Source organism: Cetorhinus maximus, chromosome 11 (genome assembly GCF_964194155.1).
Source record: "Cetorhinus maximus chromosome 11, sCetMax3.hap1.1, whole genome shotgun sequence".
NCBI lineage: Eukaryota > Metazoa > Chordata > Chondrichthyes > Lamniformes > Cetorhinidae > Cetorhinus > Cetorhinus maximus.
This window is the reverse complement of record NC_135889.1, coordinates 84,096,073-84,115,637: the sequence shown is the minus strand read 5'-3', so window position 1 is coordinate 84,115,637 and position 19,565 is coordinate 84,096,073. Positions and strand designations below refer to the sequence as shown.

At 40.6% G+C, this 19,565-nt stretch overlaps 1 protein-coding gene across 1 annotated transcript in view; it reads left to right on the top strand.

Annotated features, from left to right (window-relative positions):
* znf148 (zinc finger protein 148) overlaps positions 1-19,565 on the top strand; it is a 47,551-nt gene that overhangs the window by 21,084 nt on the left and 6,902 nt on the right. Inside the window, exons 5-8 of the mRNA XM_078552352.1 lie at positions 2,175-2,300; positions 6,501-6,624; positions 8,490-8,573; positions 15,237-15,355. Coding sequence (XP_078408478.1) covers positions 2,175-2,300; positions 6,501-6,624; positions 8,490-8,573; positions 15,237-15,355 — 453 coding nt within the window. The remainder of the gene's footprint in view (positions 1-2,174; positions 2,301-6,500; positions 6,625-8,489; positions 8,574-15,236; positions 15,356-19,565) is intronic.

Below are 19,565 nucleotides of genomic sequence, written 5' to 3'. Positions count from 1 at the left end.
AACCTTTTTAAATCTTGCATGTGTTTTACAAATGTCACCATTATTTATTAGAAATTCTTTATAAAGTGCAGTGCTATATTACATATTCTAATTAGACTGGAGGCTTCACTATCTTGTATAGTGAAGGATCTAATTTTAAAATTTTGATTTCATTGCTTTTGGAATTTTGTTTACAGTGTAGCTTGGAATAGTGTCATAACACATTAACATATCAGTGACTAAACTATTACAATACACATAGACTCACTACTTGGTGAGTGAATTCAATCCATCTTGTAAGATGTTTTCCCAAGTAGAGTGCTACAAATCTGAAATTTACCTTTGGTCACTTAGGTGTAACCTTAAAACATCGTAGCTTTGATGTTTGTGAGGCCAGTTTAACAACACAGCCAAAATAGGAGATATTAGAGCAGGTTTGTCAAAGAGGAAAGTTTTAGAAGTGTCTTAAAGGGGAGACAGGTAGAAAGATGGAGAGGTTTAAGGAGGGAATTCTAGATTTTAGGACCCAGGCAGCTGAATGCACAGCTGCCAATGGTAGATCAAATAAAATGGGGATGCGCAAAAGACCAGAATTGGAAGGATGCAGATATCTTGGGGTGGAGGAGACTACAGAGGTATGGGGGAATGAGGCCATGGAGGCATTTGAACACAAAGCTGAGACTTTTAAATCAGGAGGCAAATGTAAGTCATTGAGCACCAGGATGATGGGCAAGTGGGATTTGGGTAGATTATGGACAGCAGAGTTTTGGATAAGCTTGAACTTATGGTGGTTTGAAGGTGGGAGGCCAGTTTGAAAAGCATTGGAACTGCTGAGGACTGGAAATAACAGCCCTTTAAGTAGCATAAGCACTCTAGCTCCCATTGTTTTCTTCAAAATCTGGCGTGTCATTGTATGTGCTTGCCATAATCCATGTCTGCAGTCTGTCCAATAAAATCTACAACCTAGAGTGTTGCTGACTATGACAAGTGAGAAGGCATTCTTCAATTTCCTTGGTTTGTACTAGATGCCTTACTGTAATAAGGGAACCCATGAAGCTTTTGTTAGAAAGGTTGCAACTGGAATTCCCTTTACCCATTCTGATGAGTGTTTGGTGTTTCAATTAGTTTGTTTTCATCTTTAACAGTCCCAGAACATAGGTGTGCATCAAATACATTTGCTTGGCTGTCTTCACTGCAGCATGTCTGAATTCATTTGCTCAATGGAGGACAGCAGCTCCATTGAAGTGCTGCAAAGTAATTATTTTAAGATATAAACTTTAACCAAAAAATTACATGGATATATTGAGTAAATAGTCTACATTGATGGCACTGTGGGGTTACTTGTGAGGGAGAAAAAGCATATTGGGTACAGTTGATGATGAATGCATTGCATTTCGAATAAAGATGTACAGTAATAAATGCCACAATATGAGCAAAATAAAAAGAGAAACCACAAATACTGGAAACAGAAATAAAAATGCAAAAGTACACAGTCAACATCTGATTTTTTTTTGAGCATTTTCTAACATTTTATAAGATTCCTTGAAAACTTTGATATAGTGGCATGTACCACCATTTACTATGGCCCAAATATTTTATTGATTTATTTTCTTCTGTTCCAAATTTTTCATTGTATATGGACGGTTAGACAATAGTTGCTTTGATATTTTGCAATATTATCCCAAGTTGCCATTTCAGTCAAAAGCTGGCAAACTGTAGTATCTTTCCTTGTTTCAATAGTAGAAGAATTTTATTTATTCTTTCACAGGATGTGAGCATCGCTGGCCAGGCCAGCATTTGTTGCCCATCCCTAATTGCCCTTGAGAAGGTGGTGGTGAGCCATCTTCTTGAACTGCTGCAGTCCATGTGGTGTAGGGAGCGAGTTCCAGGATTTTGACCCAGTGACAGTGAAGGAACGGCAATATAGTTCCAAGTTAGGGTGTGTGGCTTGGAGGAGAACTTGCAGGTGGTGGTGTTCTCATGCCTCTGCTGCCCTTGTCCTTCTAGAGGTCGGAGTTTTGGAAGTTGCTGTTGAAGGAGTCTTGGTGAGTTGCTGCAGTGCTTCTTGTAGAAGGTACACACTGCTACCACTGTTGCAGCAGCTTTCATTTACCCTGTGCTAGTAGCATTGGTGGCACAGTTCTCTGCAATGGTCGAATTTAATTTGATTTCTGAACCACTTTGTCGTTCTAAAGGTAAATGTAAAACAGGAAATCCAATATTCTGAAGAAGCTGGGCAATTGAAGAAAGATAAAGGGCAACAAAAAGAACCAATAGATTTGCAAAAGAAAAAGAAAAGGAAGCAACGTTCTCCTTCTAAGGTAAATAATAACTCAGTTTTCATAGAATGCACATTTGCCAACTAACCTACACACCTGCAGACGAGGGGGCAAGATGGCTCAAGAAAGCCTTGGCTCATGTTGTTTGATTGAAATCACCTGTACTTGAAGAGGGACCTAACTATAGGGTGCTTAACACAGTTCAATGAATCAACCCAATCTAATGAAATAAAAAGGATAGTGACAGCATGGATATGAAGTTTGAGGAAACTGAGGTAATGATGATTGGTTGTTTTTTGGACCGGAATACGGTGGATCCCCAGGGTAGGTATTAGGACCACTGCTTTTCTTGATCTATGTTAATGATCATAAGAAATAGGAGCAGGAGTAGGCCATTTGGCCCATTGAGCCTGCTCTGCCATTCAGTAAGATCATGGCTGCTCTGAGTGTGGCCTTAATTTCCACTTTCCTATCTGTCCCCATAACCCTGGACTCCTTTTTCAATCAAAAATAAGTCTAACTTGGCCCTGAATATATTTAATGATTCAGCCTCCACTGCTTTCTATGGAAGAGAATTCCAAAGACTAACGACCCTCTGAGAGCAGAAATTCCTCCTCATCACTGTCTTAAATGGGAGACCCCTTATTTTTAAACCATGTCACCCAGTTCTAGATGCTTCCATGAGGGGAGACACCCTCAGCATCTATGCTGTCAAGCCCCCTCAGAATCTTATGTGTTTCAATAAGATCACCTTTCATTCTTCTAAATTCCAATGAGTATAGGCTCAACCTTCCCTTAGAAGACAACCGTTTTCCCCCAGGAATTAACCCAGTGAATCTTCTCTGAACTGCTTCCAATGCAAGTATATCCTTTGTTAAGTAAGGAGACCAAAACTAGAACATAGTACTTCAGGTAAGGTCTCACCAATGTCCTGTACAGTTGTAACAAAAGTTTTCTACTTTTATAATTGCAATAAACTTGCAATAAAGGCCAACATTCTATCTGCCTTCCTAATTATTTGCTGTACCTGCTTGCTAATTTTCTGTGATTTATGTACAAGGCCACCAGATCCTTCTATATCCTGCAGAATTCTGCAGTCTCTCACCTTTTAAATTATCTGCTTCTCTACCTGCCAAAAGTGAGAAAACCTCACATTTTTCCACATTATGCTCTGCCTGCCAAATTTTTTGCCCGCCCACTTAGCTTATCTATATCCCTTTGCAGAATCTTTGTATGCTCTTCACTGCTTGCTTTCTTGCCTATCTTTGTATCATCAAATTTGGCTACAGTCTGTCCCTTCATCCAAGACATTGGGCAGAAGTTTATGCGCCCGACCCAATTGGGCATAAAATCGCGTGAGAAGATGTCGGGCGAGCATCCCGACGTCATCGTGCACTCGCGTGATATTTCGCTCGATGGGTGCGCGCATAAGTCAGAAGCGTGCACGCCGACAATTAACAGGACAATTAAGCCCATTAATGGTGCAATTGTCTCCGATTTTTCCTGGCCTACCCAACCTTATGGTTGGGGGATGGGCGAATCGGCCAGGCGGCCTTTACATTTTCCATCAAACCTCATCCCAGGGCGGGATGAGATCTCCGTTATGAAATAATATAAAATAAATACCTGTGGACAGCATTTTTATGAGGTATATTTTCAGGTGCATGATTATGATGTATAGTCAATTTTTGCAGATTTTTAAACCATTATTTGATCATTTGAAGGTGTGCAGCTCCCTGAGGCAACTGTCTACCTTCAGGGAGCTCTCTTGCAACGCTCATCCACGCCCACAGTCAATGCCCGCCCTCTTCCCGGCCCCACCCTGCCAGCGCTGAGTTTTTGAGTGCGTGTTTCACGCTGGCTGGCTGTTAGTTGGCCAGCCAGTGTGAAATGGCTGTCGGCGGTCCATTTCCCGGCCACTCCTGGGCCCGCCGATTGCACGCGCCCGTCAAAGGTAAAATTCAGGCCAGAGATCGTAAATAGTTGAGGTCCCAGCACTGATCGCTATGGCGCTCTGGTTATAGTTTGCCAATCTGAAAATGACTCATCTATCCTGACTGTTTCCTGTTGGTTGGCCAATCCTCTATCCATGTTAATATATCGCCCTCAACATCATGTGCTCTTGTGTAGTAACCTTTTGAAGGTGACAGAGAAGATTGGGAAAGCTGTTAATAAGGTACACTGGATCTTGGGTTTTACAAATAGGAGTATAGAGTAGAAAAGCAAGGAAGTTATAGTGAACCTTTATAAAACACTGGATCGCCTCAAATTGTGTTCAGTTCTGGGTATTATACTTCAGGAAGGATGTGAATGCATTGGAGTGTGTGCAGAAAAGATTTACGAGATTGGTTCCAGGGATGAGGAATTTTAGTTAGGTGAACGTGCTGGAGTTGCTCTCCTTGGGGAGGAGAAGTTTAAAAGGAGATTTGATTTCAATGCTCAAAATCATGGGAGGCCTAGATAGAGTAGATAGAGAAAAACTGGTCCCATTGGTGGAAGGGTCAAGAACCAGAAGCCACTGATTTAAGGTGATTGGCATATGAACCAGAGGCAACATGAGGTAAAACTATTTTTGGCAACGAGTGGTTAAGATCTGGAATCCAATGCTTGAGAGTGTGGTGGTGACAGATACAATCATGGCTTTCAAAAGGGAATTGGATAATTATCTAAAGAGAGAAGATTTGCAGGGCAACAGGGAAAGGGCGTGGTTGTGTGTGACTAGTTGAATTACTTTTGCAGAGAGCTGGCACAGACCCAGTGGCCCGAATGGCCTCCTCTGTGCTGTAATCATTCTATGATTGTATGGTTCTCATCATCTGTTGATTGATAATCCTACATGTAATATAGTTGAGAGAAATATAGTTTTATTTCGGTATATTTCAAAAGAAGTTCGAATAATATATCTGTGGCTGACTTCAATCCAGTCAGCAATGAATTGGAAGGCAACTAAGACACTGAGCTAAACAGAGGCTCTGGTGGTAGCTTTTTCAATGTAAGAAGTGTGTGACCACTTTTCAGACCTTAATTGTATATTGAAAGATGGTGCAGAACAGGTGTCTTTGTTCCTACATTTAGAAAACAGTAAGGTTTTAATTCCTGTAAACATACAGCTTGCACTGAGTATTGTTCATGTTCTTTGAATATTAAACTAATTTGTATGTTTATAGCTTGAGCTATAATTATATTAGTTTATATGCTGTATTATATGCTTTTGTGCTAATTTGCTACAAGTAGCTCAGCTAATATTTTCCATATGATACTTTCATAGCTGGAGTACAATGGCCAATGCTTTCTGTTTGACTCCTGGATCTTGCTACATACACTGTGACATTGAACTGGTAAAGAGTCACTAGTTCAGGAGAGTGGTTGCTGATGTTGAATTCAAGTAGATAAAAAAAACTACAATGCAACAGCCAGGTTAGAGCAAAAGTCAACGAAGAATTTCAAAATGATAAACTGTTTAAATTAGCAAGCTGTGAAAGTTTATTACCACAGGTTGGTGAAAAGTTAACAAGGAGGTATAGAGGGAGGATTTTAATTAGGAAAATGAAAGCAGTGAGATCCTGTGGTTGGTTACAGCACCCTTGGATGAAGAAGCAGAAAAATGAGCAAGGGCTTTCACTCCTGGTCATTATCCAGTGGCCTGTGCTGAAAATTGCATGTGTGTGCGTGCGTGGACATTGAGTAAGGAGATCATCCGACTCACTGGTATTGCCCCTGTGATTGTATTGGCACCATCAAAGCACATGAGGAATGGTCATTGTTTGAGGAATGAGTTGCCGCTGACACCTGTGGGCAAAATACCCACCCTTTGGTCAGCACCTGCAGCAGAAGGCTGGAGAGAAAAATGTGTTAAGAAAGAAAGTAGCTTATATTAAAGAGTTTTTAAAAGAAGCATGATGTATAAGAGATTTTTTTTTAGTTTTGAATATTTGTTGGGTATTCAGTAGTTTATTTTCTTCAACTTGCATTATTTAGGGTACAAAAATTTTGATTCGCCAAATCTTTCATTTCAGCATCAGGTGCCTTAATTCTCCATAATGTATTCTGTGTAGAACCTCAATTTGTGAATTGCTTTTTATCAAATCTGGCGAAGTTCAGTTGCATTCACCTAATGTTACAGTTTAATTTTAACATCAAGTATTAACATGTTTGTCTGAAGAGAAACAGTTTGGTAAATTGACTAATATGCTCTTTGCTGGAATAAGATTGAATGTTGGCCGTGTACAATTTTTTCTTCAGATCCTAACGATAAATGAAGATGGATCACTTGGGCTAAAGTGCCTGAAATCTCATATCTGTGAGCACTGTAATGCTGCCTTTCGTACCAACTACCATTTACAAAGACACGTTTTCATCCATACAGGTATACCTCACCTGACATGTATAAAGCTGTTCATTAGATCCTATTTTTAAAATATACAAAACCTGATAGAATTTTACTGACAAAAATATAACAATCATCAAAGTGACTTGTTACTAATTGACTGTAACAAAACTAAACTATTCTTCCTTGTTGTTCTTGACCTGCCTGTGGCTATTGACACAGGTGACCACTTCCTTCGCCAATGCCTCTATACTGTCGTCCAGCTGTGTGGGACTGCACTGCCTGGCTCCATTTTTAGCTATTTAATTGTAGCCATATGATCATCTGCAATAGCATCTCTTCTTACACCGTTATCTCTGCTATCTACCAGTGATCTCTCCTTGGTCCCCTTGTGTTCCTTACCTACATATTGCCCCTCCATGACATTATCCAAAAACAGCCTCGGTTTCCATATGTACATAGACGACACCAACTCCACCTCGCCACCAGCACCCCTCCGCTGTCTCTAAGCTGTCAGACTGCTAGATTGACACCAGTATTGGATGAGGAGAAATTTTCTCCCAACTAAATATTGGAAATAGTGAAGCCATTATCTTTGTTCCAGCCACAAACTCTGTACCCCAGCCAGTGATTCCATCCCTTTCCCTTCATCCGATTGATTGATCAACCCAACCATCTTCAGCTGCCTCATCAGTATCGCTCCCTCTATCATAAGATCAGAAGTAGAGATGTTCGCAGATGATTGCACAATGTTCAGCACCATTTGTGACTCAACAGATACTGAAGCCACCCGTGCCCATATGCAGCAAGAATAGACAACATTCAGGCTGGATTTGATAAATGGCACATAACATTCTGCCACACAAATGTCAGGCAATGACCATCTCCAACAAGAGACAATCTAACTATCTCCCCTTGACATTCAGTGGCATTACCATCACTGAATCCCCCACTATCAACCTCTAGGGGGTTACCATTGACCAGAAACTGAACTTGATCAGCCATATAAAGTCCTAATCACCCGTCACCCCTGTGATCACTGATCTACATTGGTTCCCAGTTAAGGAACGCTGAGATTTTAAAGTTCTCATCCATGTTTGCAAATTCTCTATGTCCTCACCCTCATCTCTCCTCCAGCTCCACAACCTTCCGGGTTAACTGCATTAATCTAATTCTGGTCTCTTGAACACCCCCGATTTTAATCACTGCACCCCGTTGCCTTGTTTTCTGCTCCCCAGGTCTTAAACTCTGGAATTCCCTCCCTAAACCTTTCCACTTGTCTCTTTCCTCCTTTTAAGGCAATTCGTAAAACCTACCCCTTTGCCAAGCTTTTGGCTATCTGCCCTAATACCTCCTTATGTGGCTCAATCCCAAATTTTGTTTTATACTGCTCTTGTGAAGTTCCTTGGAAAGTTTTATTACGTTAAAGCTGCTGGATCGATACAAGTTGTTGTGAATCTAAGCTATTTTTATATTTGAGATTCAATTGAATCACTGCTTGTAACCCTGCATTTTTCTGCTCCTTCCAATGGAAAACTAATTGTTTCAGACCAAGCTATTTGCAAATGTTTTATTGATTTGATTCCATGTTGTCTGAATTCTCATGCTAATATTCATACATAATGTACAGGATACAGATATAATATTCTCAAAGAGCAATGTGTTGAATATACAAATGTTTTGAAAATTTGTTTATCCCTCTGTATAATATAGTTGGTAAACACACATGTCCCCACTGGCAAGATGTTTATGAATAATATTCTAACGTGATATTAGCCAGTGTTAACAGTGCCTGTCAGATTTTGTATTACATTGAATTTTGGGACCTTTGCCTGGTATTTTGTGTCTTTTCGTGAATACTCCTTGCTATGATTCCAAATATTTTTTTTCATTTTTCTCTGAAGGTGAAAAACCGTATCAGTGCAGCCAGTGTAGCATGCGTTTTATTCAGAAATATTTGCTGCAAAGACATGAGAAGATTCATACTGGTAAGTAGGATTGAATTCAGCATATCTATTGTGGATTGAAGGTGCAGTTGGTATATTTAGTTCATATGTTTATTTTGTTTGTTGTCCCTTGAATGTTTTCTTGTATGCATTTACAGAATATATCCTAGGTGGTATTTTTTCATTACCATTTGTGCTATTTTCCTTTTATCCCCACCAGCAAAGGTCCACAATGTCAAGGGTCAAAAAAGTAACCACTGTTGTGACCATATTAATTGAATAATAGAGATTAAGTTCAAAGATAAAATAAGTTAGTTTGCACACTAACTTACCACTTCTCGATAAATTACTTCTGCTTATCCTTTGTATATTTTCTGTTGCCCTACAATAGTATAGTATACAATAGTATAGATTGTGACATGATCCCGGTACAGGTGCTTTTTCTACATATGCATCTCTTTGACTGGCCGTTTGATGCTTTCAGTGGTGGTAAAACGTTCCAAGGCACTTCCCAGGAACATGAACCATAGGTGCCGAGCCAGAGAAGATAACGTTATGAAGGCTTATTTAAGAGGTGGGTTTAAAAGAGGCTCTGAAAGGTGGAGAGAGGGAAATGGTTAGAGTAGGAATTCCGGAGCACTGAAGGAGCCACTGTTGCCAATGGTGGGATGGAAGGAGGGGAGGATGTGCAAAAGCCTGGAATCAGAGAATTGTTCAGGGTGGTTGGGTGGGTTGTACAGCTGGAGGAGGTTACAGAGGCAAGAAGACCAATGTTCTTTGACTCCTGGTCGCTGTAGCATATGGATAGCAGAGTTTTGGATTAAGTAAAATTTAAGACTGGTAGATGATGGGAAGTTTTCTGGGCAATTATTGAAGTACTTGAGTTTGGAAGTGATTAAGGCCTAGATGAGCATTTCAGTGGCAACCTCGCTGAAGGTATGTTTATGATTATGATCTGAAGTAATATGAAGGTGTAAATAGTTGGTTTTTAGAGGATATGGGATCGAAGCCTCAGCTCAGGATTAAACAGAACACCATGTTTGTGAATGGTCCGGTTCAGCCCGATACACCAGCTAGGGAAGGGGATAGACTCAGTAGCCTCAATCTCCCCAGTACAAAAGCAAAATATTGCGGATGCTGGAAATCTGTTCTGATGGAAGGTCAGTGACCTGAAACATTAACTCTGTTTCTCTCCACAGATGCTACCAGACTGCTGAGTTTTTCCAGCATTTTTTCTCCTTATTTCAATCTTCCCAATATTTAGTTGGAGGAAGTCATGGCTTATCCAAGAATTGTAAATAGCCTGGCAGCAAAGAAGTCAAGTGGGCATCCAAAAAGGTAGAGCTAGGTACCACTATTGTGCATATGGAAGTTCAATCCATGTTGGTGTATTATGTTACCGTGCAGCAGATGTAGCTGAGGAATAGGAGTGAGCTTTGGATGGATTTTTTGGGATTCCTGAGTTTGCAGTGAGAGTGGGAAAAGAAACTTCATTGTTACAGATTTTTCAGCTTTTAAAGTGAAACCATGTCAAGGCAGTTCAACCAAGCTGGACAATTAAGGAGGAGTTGATGTGATCAACTGTGTCAAAAGACTTCAGAGAAGCCCCAAGAGAATGAAGGTTATATTGGACATCTCCATAGCTTTTTAAGTGTGCTGTCATCATGCAGCACTTCTAAACTAGTTGCCATTTAGTGGTTTCCCAGAAAAGCTTGTGCGTGACTTGATTGTTATTTCGCTCTATCTGTGTTGTTTATAGTTCATCCTGTGTCTCTTTTTAGAAGTCCTCCACATTTTATTGAAGGGAAATATTGGTGGACAATTGCACACATTAATATATTTTCTTCCATTAACTCTTGGCTCAGAAAATCAATTAAAAAATTTAGTACACTAAAACATTTATAGTCTGGGGATCTGTGGAGTACTCAATTATGCTATTCATCAGAAGGGCTTTGCTATTCTTTATTCCTTGAGATCTTATTAACCAATATTTTCTCTTGTGCATACTTGTTTTCGAGGGCTTGAAAGCAGTTCATAATTCATATTTTTTCCCTGCTCTTTTGCATTCCATTTTGTGGGTTATGCTTACCACTTCTGTTCTTATTCATTTCGGAAAGCAAAGCTACCTGTGGGTTGTGATCTCTACTTGTGCTGCCAATGAGGGATAAAGGCAATATTGAAGTTGGGAGAATTGAATTGTAATTTTATTTCCCGTTCTAAGAAAATAAGAAATAGGAGCAGAAGAAGCCCCATATGGCCCATTGAGCCTGGCTTTGCTATTCAGTAAGATCACGGCTGATCTTGGGCTTCGACTCCACTTTCCCACCTGCTCCCCGGATCCCTTGGTTCTCCAAGAGATCTGCCTATTTCCGCCTTAAATATATTCAGCGATGGTATATCTATAACCCTCTGGGGTAGAGAACTCCAAAGATTCACAACCCTTTTAAGAGAAGAAAGTTTCCTTTTCTCAGTCCTATATGATCGGCCCCTTATCCTGAAACTGTGTGTCCTTGTTCTAAATTCCCCCAGCCAAAGGGGGAATCTACCTTATCAAGCCCCTTCATAATCTTGAATGTTTCAATGAGATCAACTCTCATTCTTCTAAATTCCAGAGAATATAGACCCAATTTACTCAGCCTCTCATCATAGCACAACCCTCTCATCCCAGTGACCAACCTAGTGAACTACCGCCTCCAATACAAGTATATTCTTCCTTAAATATGGAGCCCAAAATTACTCACCATATTTCAGGCGTAATCTCACCAAAGCCTCGTAAAATTGTAGCAAGAGTTTTTTTATTCTTGTACTCCAAACCCCTGCATAAAGGCCAATATCCATTTGCTTTCCTAATTGCTTGCTATACCTACATGTAGCCTTTTTGCATTCCTTGTACGAGTACACCCAAGCCTTTCTGAACATCAACATTTATAAGTTTCTCACCTTTTTAAAAATAAATTCTGCTTTTCTATTCTTACAACCAAAGCAAACAACCTCACACTTCGCCACATTATGCTCCATCTGCCACCTTGATGCCCACTTGCTTAACCTGCCTAAACTCTTTGCAGCCTCTTTGTGCCCTCCTCATAGCCTACATTCCCACCTAGCTTTGTTTTGTATTCAAATCATCTTGTAATAAAGGCCAACATACCATTTGCCTTTCTAATTGCTTGTTACACCTCCATGTTAGCTTTCAGTGACTCCTGAACAATGATGCCCAGGTCCCTTTGGACATCAACACTTCCCAATCTCTCATCATTTAAGAAATACTCCTTATTTCTGTATTTCTTACCAGATTGCATAACTTCACATTTTTCCACAATATAATCCATCTGCCATGTTCTTGCCCACTACTAAATCTGTCTAAATTCTCTTGAAGCCTCTTTGTATCCTTCTCACAACTCCCATCCCCACCTAGTTTTGTGTCATCAGTAAAGTTTGAAATATTACAATTGATCCCCACATCCAAATTATTGATATAGATTGTGACTAGCTGGGGCCCCAGCACTGAACCTTGTGGTATCCCTCGAGTCAACTTGTCAACCTGAGAATGACCCGATTATTCCTACTCTGTTCTCTATCCGTTAACCAATTCTCAATCCATGCCAGTAAATTACCCCCTATCCCATTTGTTTTAATTTTGCTTACTAACCTTTTGTGTGGCGCCTTATCGAAAGCCTTCTGAAAGTCCAAATACACCACAACCACTGGTTCCCCCTTATCTATTGATCTCAAAACTCTCAACAGGTTTGTCAAACATGGTTTCCCTTTTATAAATCCATGCTAACTCTGCCCAATCATACCATTATTTTCTAAAGGCAGAGTCCTCTGTTCGGCATGCGGGGCGGTCCCTGCACGCCGACATGTAAAATGACGCGCAGTGACGTCGCGTGTGCGTCCCGACGTCACCGTGCATCATTCCGATCTTCCGTTCGGCGGGCGCGCACGAGCCTGCTGCGCACCCGCTGAACTGTCAAAGACCTGTTAAGGCCGTTAACAAACTAATTAAAGTGATTGTCAGGGCTGCCTGTCCAACCTTAAGGCTGGTGGGCAGGCGAAGAACCCAGGCAGCCTTCGCATTTTTCATGAAACCTCACCCACGGGTGGGATGAAGTTTCACGAAGTGTTTATTAATTAAATAAAATTTTTCATGAAAACTCATAAACATGTCCCAGCTCATGTGACACTGTCATGTTTTTTCCTGCCATCTTTATTACTGAACTTAATCTCCGCGCAGCTCCTTGCATGCACAAAAGAGCGCAGGCCCCGACTCTCCCTCCTCCCCCTGCCCGCAAGGGAGTGCTGAGCGCTACCGGGTGCACGTCACGCTGGGCGGGCCTTAATTGGCCCGCCCATGCAAAATGGTGGCGCTCGGTCGATCGCAGGCGGCGATCAGCTCCTCGCCCGCCCACGCCCACTCCCGACCAGCCTGCCCGACAGGGAGAATATTCTTCCCTAAGTGTCCAGTTATCACATCCTATATAAGAGATTCTAGCATTTTCCCTACCGCTGATGTCACGCTAACAGGTCTATGCTTCCCCGTTTTCACTCTCCCACCTTTCTTAAATAGGGAGGCTATGTTTTCAAACTTCCAATCTGTGGGAATCATTTCAGAATCTATAGAATTTTGGAAGATTAACATCAATGCATCCACTATCTCTACTGGCAGCTCTTTCTGGGATGTAGATCATCAGGTTCAGGGGATTTATCAACTTTTAATCCCATTAATTTCTCCAGTATTGCTTTTTTACTAATACTAATCTCTTTCAGTTCCTCATGCTAACTAGTCCTTTGGTTCTCTAGTGTTTTTCAAAAAAAAAAGCTTTTCCTCATGTCACCTCTGGTTCTTTTACCAATTACATTTTAAATCTGTGTCCTCTGGTTATTGGTCCTTCAGCTATTGGAAACAGTTTCACTTTACTCTATTTAAGCCCTTCATGATTTTCAACACTTCTAACCATCATAAGAAATAAGGAATATTCCATTTGGCCCTTCAAACCCATTCTGCATTCAGTAGGGTCATGTTGATCTTTTACTTTAGCTACACTCCTGCACACTATCCCCATATTCCTTGATTCCTTTAGTATCCAAATATCTGTCAATCTCTGACTTGAATACACTTAATGACTGAACATTAGTGGAGATCTCCAAAGGTTCACAACCCTCCTGAGAGCAATTTTTTCCTCATCTCAGTCCTAAATGGTCTGACTTGTTATTCTGTGACTGTGAATCCTATTTCTAGACTCCCTAGCCAAGGGAAACATCCTCCAGCACCTACTCTATCAATCCCATTCTTCTAAACTCTAGGGGATATAGACATAGTCTACTCAATGTTTCCTCATTGGACAACCCTCTCATCCCAGGCATCAGTCTAGTGAACCTTCATTGAACACTCTCTAAGGCAGATATAACTTTTCTGAGCTAAGGAAACCAGAACTGTACACAGTACTTGAGGTGTGATCTCACCAAGGCCCTCTTCAGTTGCAGTAAAATACTTTACTCTTGTATTCCAATCAATTTTTAATAGACTAACATACCATTTGCTTTCCAGTTACTTGCTATACCTGCATGTGTTAACTTTTTATGATTCATGTATAAAGTCACATATTCCCTCTGCCACATTTCCAAATCTCTTTCCATATAATTATTTTGCTTCCTTCCAAAGTGGAAAACTTCACACTTCTCCACATTATAGTCCATCTATTATATTTTTGCCCACTCATTTAATCTGTCTAAATCCTTTTGCAACCTCATTGCAGCCCCCTCGCACTTACTTTCCCGTCAGCAGACTTTCAAATTTCCTTTCAGCCTTCCCTATTCTAAGAAGGGTAACCCCAGCTTCTCCAGTCTAACCACGTATCTGTAATCCTTCATCTCTGATCTCCCCATTTGAGTATATTTTTTCTGTACCCTCTCAAGTCTTCATGCCTTTCCTAAAGTGTGGTACCCAGAATTGGACACACTACTTCAGCTGGATCCATATTAGTGTTTTATTTAAGTGCTAGCTGTAGCAACCTTGGGACTGCCCTGACCGAGATTCAGCTCAGGGATTAAATATGGGATGTGCTTCTGGCTTAGCTACCCAGTGCCTTAACTAGTTGAATGACAATTGCACTATACATCATTAAATATGAAGCCACTCAGAATATATGCTGCTGAATCTACCCTTTCAAATGTTATTCTAAACATATTAACTAGTTATTCATCGCATGCACATTCTTCTGGTTCAAGTGGCACATGTGAGGGAAGAGAGCTTCTTCCCAATAAATTACTTGAGAAGTGTAGTTTACTTGTTCATAGGCAAACATGATAGCCAATTCGCATACAGCAATATCCTACAAGTTTTCTGCTCCTCACTGTTGTTTACTATATTTATATTTGTACAACTTGTTCTCTTGGCTCACACTTAAAAACGGCCAACTGGGTGATCTCCCAAAGGGCATTTGACATCCTAGAACTGTAATGATTATCAGGAAGGTGTGAACCTTTTTGAAGGAATAGGGAAAATTGGAGGAAAAAGAAGGTTGTATGTTTTTTAGATAGTTCAATCAAAATATGCACATTTTCAAAATTAATGCTGATTTCGCGCATCTTGTAGTGCTGTGGGCTTTGTTATTCAAAAATAATGAACTTATTAGTCTAGAGTTCATGTAAAAATAATACCTTAACAAATGACTGAGTGTAACCATTTGGAAATGGTGTTTTCAGGTGAAAAGCCTTTTCAATGTGATGAATGTGACATGAGGTTCATACAAAAATATCATATGGAGAGGCATAAACGCACTCACAGTGGAGAGAAACCATATCAGTGTGAATACTGCCACCAGGTAAGAATTGACTGAATGTAATTGTTGCTAAATGTGTGAACCACAGATTAATTATAGAATTTTACAGCACAGAAGGTTGGCCGTTAACCCATCATACCTACACTGTCTCTCTGAAAAAGTGATCCATTATTTCCATCTCCCTGTTCTTTCCCCATGGCCTTAGTTTTTCACTTAATTTCAAATATGTATTCACTTTACATTTAAACACTATTATGGATTCTGATTCCACCTCTTCTTGAAGAACTACTCCATGTCCTTTTTTTTTTTTTATTCGTTCATGGGATGTGGGCTTCGCTGGCCAGGCCAGCATTTATTGCCCATGCGACCACCTCCTCCCATAGGAACGCCCTCCCCCTCCCTCCTATAGGAACAATATTGAAACTTTAGTCTGAGTGCAATGCAGATGCACTGAGATGCTGCCTGGTATGAGGAAAAATAAATATGAAGAAAAATTTGGGGAGTGCGGCTGGGAATTGGGATGTTTCATTACATACCATTCATGGGATGTGGGCTTCGCTGGCCAGTCCAGCATTTATTGCCCATCCCTAATTACCCTTGTTGAGAGGCCATTTAAGAATCAACCACATTGCTGTGGATCTGGAGTCACACGTAGGCCAGACCAGGTAAGGATGGCAGATTTCCTTCCCTAAAGGTTTTTTAGTGAACCGGATGGGTTTTTTTATGACAATCGGCAATGGTTTCATGGTTGTCATCAGACTTTTAATTCTAGATTTTTAAAAATTGAATTCAAATCTCACCATCTGCCAGCTTCACCTGCCCCACCCCCTTTAAACAGTATAAATTTCATCACACTTCTACTTCTCTTTGGCTCTGAAGAAGGGTCATACGGACTCGAAACGTTAACTCTGTTTCTCTCTCCACAGATGCTGTCAGACCTGCTGAGTTTTTCCAGCATTTTCTGTTTTTGTTCTCAACACAATGTTGAGCTATGGAATTCCATGGTTAGTGGTTGAGTTATAAGGTGTGTCAACATCCAAGTTAGATTGGGTAAGTGGGTGAAGAGAGATGGGAACAGGATGAATAAATGTGATTGGGATTGTTGGCTTATCTGAGGAATAAACACCGCCATGGAGTCGTTGGGCCAAAGTGGCAGCTTCCATGTGGCTGCTTTACAATTTTATGACCTGACAACTGTCTGCACTTTGGGGAAAAAAAACAGTTCTTCTAATTGTTGTCCATTCTGCTGCTGCTGATCTTAAATCCATCCCCTTTACTGACTTCAATGGAAATAGATACCCAACTCAATTTATTCCTCAAAATTTTGAGCATCTCTCTTGGTTTTCTTCTTGACCTCATTCTCTTTTATAATTAGACACCTCCAGTTTCTCTCTGCTATAATTAGTGAAGCCTCTCATCCTTGGTAGATCTTCCTAAATCTCTTCTGTTTCCTGTCCATAGCCTTGATACCTTTCCTAAAGTAGAAAGCCTGCAACACAGTGGCTTAACTAAAGATTTGTATGATATTAGCATAATCTCTTTGCTTTTGTATCCTAAACCTCTATAAAATATGGGACCCCACATATTTTTAACAGCTGTTATCAGTTTATCTTCCATTTGGAAAGAACAAACTTACACTTACTTGGCGATTCTCAGGATCTTGTAACGTCCCAAAGTACTTCACAGACGAGCACGTTTTAGGAGTGTATCACTTGCAGTGCTTCGAAATAAGCAATGCAAGTAAAGGCAAAATCAGCAAAGTGAGAATTTGCAGTTCAAAAGATTTGGAATTGTCAGATCGTTTCAATTGAACAGCTTCAAATGACACCTACAGCTTATATCTTATTACATTGTACTATATTCTCAAAAAGCTATTAAACTTTATAGATAAAATTTGCCGGATTCAAAACAAGGCTGGCTGTCCCCTAATTAACCCATGTGTTTCTAACTGTCAATTTTCTCCATCATATGGCACCTAGAATCTTGCCCTTTACTGATATTAGGTTATCTGTACTATTGTCAATCATTTTTTTTCTCTTTCTCTCTATACCTCAATAGAAGTGCTGCATTGATAACCCTCCAGTTTCCTGGCACAGCACCTCCAAGGATGTTTGAAAGATTGTGAACTGATCCTTTATTTCTTCCCCAACTTCCCTCGACATTCTGCGTTGCTTGCCATGATTACAGTCTTTTCTGTAGTTTCCTGTATAATTGTTTCATCTTCTCCTTTGTAACTTCATTTTTCTTCTGTGAACACATAGGTTTGGTGCATAGTGCCTCCCCACCAATCCAGAACCACGCAGCATCCTAGGAGACATGGGAAAACATTAAAAACCCAGGCCAATAAGAGACAGGGAAAACTAGAAAATTCCTTTCCAACCCACATAAATGATTAAAACTTATCAATGAGCTAACACTGATCCTGATTTACATTAAGCGATACCGACCTTGTGTAGGAGATGATCCCTACCCCAGCCAGTACAGGGTCCAACTCTCGATTGCAGGAATACATCGCATCAGTGTTCACCATATGAGCTCTCAACTGGTTCCACAGGTCCAATATTCTGAGAAAAGAAGACCCACCCAATATCCAATTTAGTTCTGCCCTTTCATAACTGATCCTCCCTAACCTATTCAGTTGAAATAAATTGCAGCATATAAGTCAACCCCACTTTTCAACCAGGACATGCCTTACTCGCTTTAGTAGTCAGCCTCAATCTTTCTCCTCACAAATGCGTGTTTTACTCACCGGTACCTTATAACTGGCTGTAAGCAGACAATATGGGCTGTGTTGCTCAGGCAAGTGGGAGTTTCAGACTCACTCACCTCTGTGTCGGAAGCAAATGACATTTCAAAATGGTGACCACTCATAGCCACGCCGGTGGTTCACACTTATATTTAGTGTATAAGTCGACCCGTGCCCCCTCCCTGTTTTTGAAGGGATTTTTGAGGCTTCTAAAGGCAACCTGTACGCAGGTATCTACAGTAGATCCTGCATCTATGTTTTTCTACCGTATGCAGACCCAGCCTCTTGAGCCATTCTTGGTAACTAAGATATTTTAAGCTAGGCAGTCATCTTGTGGGCCTCCTCAGCACCTTTACCGAAGTCTCAATATCTCCAATGATATGAGGAGACCAAAACTGGGTACTGTGTTCTAACTGAAATCTAATCAAGTTCTTTTACATGAATAAAATTAGATGACAGAAGCAAAATACTGCAGATGCAGGAAATCTGAAATGAAACCAGAATGTGCTGGAAATACTCAACAGCTGTAGCAGCATCTGTGAAGAGAGAAACAGTTTCAGATTGATGACCTTTCATTAGAATTACAAAGAATTATCCTGTGAATGCACAGTAAAACTCTGTTTGCTCTACTTAAATCTTCATGGCATTGGTTGTGAACACTTTGTTGTTGATTCTTAAAAGATCCAGATATCTTTTACCACTGGCTTTGCTACTTTTCTGAGAAAGTATCATCCTACGTTCAGAAGGTTGTGGGTTCAAGCCCGACTTCAGATGCTTCAGCACCTAGGCTTAACACTTTAGTGAAGTACTGAGACAGCACTCCACTGGTTAAAGATGTTGTCTTTTGGGTAAGAAGGATGGCACCTCTGAGGCAACTTTAAACTGAGGCTCTGTCTCCCCACTTGGGTTGATATGATAGATCCCATGATAGGATGGAGAAGAGGGGGGGGTGGGAGTGGGGGGGTCGGGGGTGGGAGGGGGAGGAGGAAGGCTATTTTGGTTCCTCGCCAGCATTACTAAGAAAGATTATCTGGTTCAGTCTCTCACTGGTATTTGTGGTATCCTGCTGTGCTTGAGTAAATCAGTTATTGCCTTTCCCTACGTTACTAAAGTAACAACACTTCGAAAGTATGTTCCATGGCGCTTTACAGCCAATGTTATCCTGAGGCTGTGAAAAGTGCTGTGTAAATGGAAGTTGTTTACTTTTTCCTTTGTAGGGTGTATATAAGTTAGCATTTGACCTACCATTGGCATGACATTACACTCTTTTCTTAATTAAACATAATTTTGCAAACACTGGACCAATTCCCCAGCATATTAAAAGCTGCTTGTGGTAGTTGAGCATCCTCTATAGTTCTAACCCTCACAAAAAGCTTGGTATTATGCATAACTTGCAGCAAATAGGAGCTAATTTAATGCAACTGAAATTTCAAAACACCATGCAAGATCTTCTATAGGTCACGTGCTGAATTTTCCAGCAGCAGCTTATAGCTTAGTAACAATGTA